The 6,449-nt window shown below is 65.5% G+C and overlaps 1 protein-coding gene across 1 annotated transcript in view; it reads right to left on the bottom strand.

The window, feature by feature from the left end:
* Positions 1 to 1,855: 1,855 nt before the first annotated feature.
* LOC102773250 (ATP-binding cassette sub-family C member 11) overlaps positions 1,856 to 6,449 on the bottom strand; it is a 39,828-nt gene continuing 35,234 nt past the window's right edge. The window contains exons 24-29 of the mRNA XM_015564694.1: positions 5,833 to 6,022; positions 5,342 to 5,501; positions 4,038 to 4,116; positions 3,577 to 3,690; positions 2,346 to 2,510; positions 1,856 to 2,233 (exon numbers count right to left, since the gene is read on the bottom strand). Of these exons, the coding sequence (XP_015420180.1) occupies positions 2,144 to 2,233; positions 2,346 to 2,510; positions 3,577 to 3,690; positions 4,038 to 4,116; positions 5,342 to 5,501; positions 5,833 to 6,022 (798 nt within the window). The 3' untranslated portion in view covers positions 1,856 to 2,143. The remainder of the gene's footprint in view (positions 2,234 to 2,345; positions 2,511 to 3,576; positions 3,691 to 4,037; positions 4,117 to 5,341; positions 5,502 to 5,832; positions 6,023 to 6,449) is intronic.

Here is a 6,449-nt window from a genome sequence, read left to right as displayed (position 1 = left end):
TCCAGCCCCATCCTGGGCTCCCCCGCCTGCCCCCTGCGCCCAGAGAAGGGGCCACCAGGTCAGGGTGCGGGGAGGCCACTCCTCAGCACAGACTCCTTCCTCCGTCCCCCTCGCTCACTGAGCCCCAAGCAAACGGCCATTTGAGCTCCGGTTTTTCTTGTGAAACGGACGTCGGGAGCTGGGAATAACGCTAACTCTTGACCATGAGCCGGTCCTGTGGGCCTCACGTCGCCCCCTCGCCCGGGGCAGGGGCCTCTGTGGTCTCCGACCCCCACGTGCCTGCCCGGCCGCCCAGCACCTGCCCGCTCAGACCCAGAAAGGAGCGAAACCTCTGGACCCAGATAGAACCGCGGGATCTAGTTTTCAGCGTCACTTAGACCCTCGGCGGCCTCTCCCTCCTGCTCGCGGGCTGACAGCTCTGCGGGAGCGTGTTGAGCCACCCGGATCCTCTCCTGCTCGCACCCTGGCCGCTGCCTCCCCGCTGGCGCTTCTGGGGATGCAGTTCCCAGGGGAGGACGCTTCTCTCCCTGCCCGGCGGCGGGATGGGGGGCCGGGCCGTGTCCCCGTGGAGCACAGGCCCGCGAGGACGTCCGGAGCCTCTCGTTCTCGTGTCCTCGGAACAGCGTTTCCGACCGTAAATGACACTCACCGGGCGGCAGAGGACACCGGTCGCCCTGAAACAGGGTCCTCAAAACCGACATCGAAAGCAAGCGGGGGCCCCGGCCGCTGGAGCCCACGGCGGAGCTCGGGCCCTCGGACCCAAGCGTACGGGTTTGGTGCCAGTCAAGGGCACGGACCTGGGTTGCAGGCTGGATCCCTGGCCCTGGTCGAGGTACGTGCAGGAGACAGCCAGTCAGTGTGTCTCTCTCACGTGGATGTGTCTCTGTGTGTGTCTCTCCCAGTGAGAATGGGGTCCCTTTCCTGCCCTGGGCCTGGGGGGTGAGCACGGTCCCCGGTGGATTTCAGGGGATCTCCTTCCCGCGTTGTGTGGGGGGAGACTGCCACCTGCTGGCCACTGCGAGGAGCAAGTGTTTGCAGAGCGCTTTCTCCCCTGGGCAGCTCTCGGAGGGGACAGGGCAGGGGAACAGGGGCACCTCCAACCTGCAGGCCCTGCAGGGGTGAGATGAGGGGGGAGGGCCAGGCACTCCTCAGGGCCCAAGAAGGAAAGGCAGCACCGAGGGGAAGGGCTCAGCCGGCACAGGGATGGGCCCTGGGGGGAAGCAGGTGCTGTCCCAGAGCCCGACAGGAACAGGCGTGAGGCAGCCTGTTAGGAGCCAGGCTGGGCTTTCCTCTCGGTGGTTCCTGCCCGCGGACGTGCTCCGCCTGGAACAGTCTTTCCTTTCCCGAGCCCTTTCATCCGAGCACAGGTCTGTTCCTCTCCCAGGTCTCAGCACCCGCAGCCTCCCCTCCACCTGTGTGGGGCCTGCCCCGCGCCACGTCCACGCCTCCTTCGTGTGGGAGCAGCGTTTATTTCGGAGAAGCAACCTCTTCCGTCCTCAGTGTCTGCGACTCGGGCAGCTGAGCCCATCCCGGGCCCGGGTGTGGGCATGAGACAGGCCGGCCAGCAGCCGAGCGCGTGACAGGCTCAGGGCTGAGCACGGGACCCGCGTCAGCCCAGAGCTGTGGCCTGGAGCCTCTGCGGGGATCGCCCGGGTTCCCATCGGGAGCCGGGCTGGTGGGCTGTGAGCCCAGGGCTGCTGGCAGCCACTCTGCGCCGCGAGGAGGGCAGGAGGCAGCCGTCCGCCTGGCACTCCCCCCCTCCTCCCCCCGGCTTCCCTCCCGGAGCCGCCGAGCCCCTTTGCCGGGAGTCAGTGTGAGGCCCTCCCCGCAGCTGACGCAGAGAGCAGAACGGGGCGACTTTTTTTACTTTTATTCTTTTTTACAAAATCAGTACATCATTGGCAACACTTCACACAAACAGGCCGAGAATCACAGCCTGGTGAGAGCGCTCCACACGCCCGTGAGAGACACGCGGACCCTCGCGGTCTCGGAGGACGCTGGGGTCTCAGGTTTGGGGGCCACAGAGCGGCCGTCCAGGCTTCAGTCCCGTCTCCTACACCTGCGCCCCTCTGCCACGTCCGCCCGGCTCTCTGCCGTCTCTGCCCCCGCAGGCCGCGGGCTGTCCGCTGGGGACCCGTCGCCCTCAGCCCTGCGAAGTGGCCGTCCTCAGCAGGGCTGCAAACATGGACCCCGGCTTCCCCTGTAGGGCCTCCGGCCTGTCGAACTCCACAACCTGGAGAGGAGGAGGGAGGGACAGGGCACCGCTGAGCCCCGGCCCAAAGGCCCCGCCGGCCTCCCGGGCGCTGGCCGAGGGCGCCCTCCCCGCGGCCCGGAACGCCCGTCACCTTCCCGTTGTCCATGACCAGGATGCGGTCGCAGCTGAGCACGGTGGTGATGCGGTGGGCGATGATGAGCACCGTGCAGCCCCGGAAGGCCTCGCGGATCGTGCGCTGGATCAGCGTGTCGGTCTCCGTGTCGATGGAGGCAGTGGCTTCGTCAATGAGGATGATCTGGTGGGGACAGAACCGGTGGCAGCAGGGCTAGGCTGGGCTGGCTCAGTGAATAGAGCGTCGGCCTGCAGACCGAAGGGTCCCAGGTTTGATTCCCGGTCAGGGCACAGGCCCGGGTTGTGGGCTTCATCCCCAGTGTGGGGCATGCAGGAGGCAGCCGGTCCATGATTCTCTCTCATCATAGATGCTTCTCTCTCTCTCTTGCCCTTCCCTTCCTCTCTGACATCAATAAAATAGATTATAAAATAAATAAAAATTAAAGAGAACAGGTGGGGGTGGCCTTGTGGGCCTGAGACCGGGTCTGGTCCTGGGCCGGCCACCAGCTCCGGAGACACGGAGAGCTTTGGGCTGAGTCCGGGCCCCGCTGGCTCCCGGGCCTGGTGACCCCGCAGCCCTGCCCGCCGAGCAGGACATGCTTAGCGACCAGAGAAGTCATTCTTGGCGGCGGCGCGGGGGCAGGTCCTGCTCTAGGGACCGCCTTCCTCTTTGCAGGACGTACAGGAGCTGCCACCAGCCCAGGAGGAGGGGTTTCCTGGGTGTCGCTGGTTACGGTCGGGCACCGTAGAAAGAGGGCGTCGCGAGTAAACCAGCGGCCACGGGTGTGACAAAAGCCACCCGTGCACGTGTGAGTGTGCAGGGTGTGCCCGTGTGTATGTGTGTCCCTGCACATGTGTGTGCACGTGTGTGTGTGCTTCTGTGTTTGCCTCTGGCTTGCTTGTGAGAGGAAGCACGCTCCTAAGAGCCCACGCAGCCGCGGTGAGGTGACGGTGACATTGTCTGGGAACAGTGACAGCGTTTCAGACCCAGGGAACTCCCTGGACGGCCGATGCGAGTCCCCCCTAAGCAGGCAGGGATGCGTCCCGTGTTTTAAGGGGGTCGTGTGTGGCAGCTGTGAGGCTCTGGCCTCAGGCTTTCCGGGTCTGGGGCAGTCGGACTTCGGCGTGGGTGCGGGATGTGGGACTGAGGGTCCGGGCTGAGCCCCCAACACACACGCACACACACACGTGCGCACACATGCGCACACGCACACGCACGCATGTGCGGGCCATGGCGCTGGGCGCCGCACCTTGGAGTTGCGCAGGAGGGCACGGGCGATGCAGAGCAGCTGCCTCTCCCCCACCGAGAAGTTCTCGCCGTTCTCCTCCACCTCCGCCTGCAGCCTTTGCGGAAACTTCAGGATCTGCGAGTCGGGCAGACAAGGGAGGTCACGCGGGCCTGCGGGCGCTTTTTTCTCGGGCGGCCCCTGTGCCTGGCGCCCCTCCTCGTCTCTCTGCGCCACTCTCCTCCCCACCCACACCCGCAGGATCCCGCAGCGCCAGTGCCCTGTCCTAGAGGCCTGGTCACGGGCCTTTGCCTATCCCCCCTCCCCCACCTCTGCTGTGTCCTCAGCCTACACTGAGCCTGCCCCCTGGTGTCCCGGTGTCGTCCCATCTCATGAGACGGGTCCTCCATGCGGAGCGCGTCCGTAGTGCTGGGTGGGAGGCGCCTGCCGGAGAGGCAGCCAAGCCCGGCCCCGGCTCCGCTCACCGTCCTGCTCAGGAAGGTCCTCTCCAGGGCGCCCCAGATCTGCTCGTCCGTGTGCCGGTCAAAGGGGTCCAGGTTCAACCTGCCCAGGGAGGAGGCTGTGCTCAGTAACCACCCGACGGGGGCAGCCTGTCCCGTCCCCGGCGAGGGCGAGGGCCCGGGGTTACAGAAGCCACGGACCCTGCGATGGGCATTTCCCTGGCCGGGTGGTACCTGTCTCTTCTGCAGGCAGCAGCCGGGTTCTGTCTGGGGCCACCTGTCCCCCAGCCCCCAAGCCCAGGGGCTTAGGTGGGGCTCTCTCTCGGGGGTCAGCACGCAGCAGCCCCTGGCCACGGAGGTCCCGGCTGTGGGGACCAGCCGGTGGAAGTCACCACAGAGAGGGACTCGGGACGTTTGGGGCGATCCCTGCAGAAAGGTCTGCTGCGCCTCTGACTGACAGGAGAGGCTCAGCCGTCCCCCAGGAGGGACGCGGGGAGTCCCCGAAGCCCTCGCTGAGGCCCGGAGATGACTGCCTTGGACCCGCCTCGGTCTCCCCAGGATCACAGCTGAAAGAGGACTTTGTAGCTTAGCCGTTGGCGGTGTGTGTGTGTGTGTGTGTGTATGTGCTGGTTAAAACACACGTGACATGTTTGTCCTTGTAGCCGTCTGTGAGCTACGATTCAGTGGCATTAAACACATTCCCATGTGTGTGACCACCCCTGACACTCACCATCCTCAACAAACACCCCGCCTCCGACAACTGCCCCTAAAATCTTAAAGAATGGATTTACTTCTCCCAGAAAAAGTGGGGCTGCTACCGAACAGGCGTGAGGAAATGGTGCGGCCTGGTGTTTGGTGATAGGCCGCAGGCGGTAGGAGGGCAGCGCTGGGGGGTGTTCCTGCGAATGCGTGAGACCAGGAGAGCGCCCGCCCGGCAGGGCTCAGTGGCTGAGCATCAACCCATGAACCAGGCGGTCACAGTCCGATTCCCGGTCAGGGCACAGGCCTGGGTCGCGGGCTCAATCCCCAGTAGGAGGCCTGCAGGAGGCAGCCGGTCCGTGATTCTCCCTCATCATGGATGTTTCTATCTCTCCCTCTCTCCTCCTCTCAGAAATCAATAAAAATATATTTAAAACAAACAAACAAACAAAAACGAACACTTTGCAAATGTTCGGGCACTGAAGTCTACCAGGTGTATACCAGGGTCTCTGTTGATCTTCAGACGCCGCTCATGAGGTGGGCCAGGTAGGCACGAGGGGCCCAGGAACGGACAGCCCTCCAGCCCTGACCTCCGGCCCTCTCCCCCGGGGGCCCAGGCCAGCACGCACCTGATGGTCCCCGAGAACAGGACGGGGTCCTGAGGGACGACGGACATTTTGGACCGCAGGTCCTCCAGGCTGACGCCGCTGATGTTCACGCCGTCGATAAGGATCCGGCCCGCCGCGGCCTCCACCAGGCGGAAGAGTGCCACCCCCAAGGAGGACTTCCCTGTCGGGGCGGGAACAGCAGGGCGTCGCTTCCTGAACCCGCCCGGGGCGGCACAGGGGACCCCCGACGCGCACTCCTGCGCACTCCCGCCAGCCTCCTGGGTCCTTCGAGACGCTCCTCACCCCTGCACTTCCCTCCTCTGTTTCCCTGTCTGATGACTCGCCCGCCACCTGTCCCTCCCCGGGGCCATGACAGCAGGGACGCCGGGTGCTACTGGCCGGTGTCTGGGACAGGACCCAGCATGACGGGAGGGTCAGCGAACCCCTGCCTGAGAACAGGTGGACACCCCGAGGCCCACATGGAGGAGGAGGTGCCCGGACGTGCCGCTCACCGGAGCCGGTCCGGCCCACGATGCCCACCACCTCCTGGCTGCGGATGGTCAGGCTGATGCCCTTGAGGACGATGGGGGTGTTGTCGCGGTATCTCATCTGATAGTCCTGGAAGCAGACCTCCCCGCGCTGCGGCCACCCGGCCGGGCAGCTCGCACCTCCCACATGCGGCGGAGCCTCGGGGACGCACAGCTCGTGTTTGAGGAAAGAGAAGGAAGTCGGTCGTTACCACCCGCCTCTGCCCAGCCCTGCGGACCTCGGCTGCGCCCGGAGCGTGGGACCACCCCAGCCACCCGGCCTCGGGGTCAAGCCCCTGGCTGGGTGATCAGAGGGACCCCCCAGGCCATCCCTGCCCCCAGCTTTGTCCCCAAAGAGGGGGACGCCCTAGAGCTGCGTCCTTGCTGTTAACACAGAGAACTCTAACGCAGGGCCCACCTGCTGTGGCACAAACAGACGCGGCCGCACACCAGGCCTCGCTGTCGCCCCTGCTCTCCGACGGGGCAAACCCCCATTTCTACGAGGGGAAGATCACCCCCTCCACATCCGGGATGCTGACCCGCGGAGAGGACAGCGGACATGAGCCGCCAGGAGTGGAGGAGCCCCCAGGAGAGAGGAGACA

Source organism: Myotis davidii, unplaced genomic scaffold, assembly GCF_000327345.1.
Source record: "Myotis davidii unplaced genomic scaffold, ASM32734v1 scaffold181, whole genome shotgun sequence".
Classification (NCBI taxonomy): Eukaryota; Metazoa; Chordata; class Mammalia; order Chiroptera; family Vespertilionidae; genus Myotis; species Myotis davidii.
This window is presented reverse-complemented; position numbering and strand designations above follow the sequence as displayed.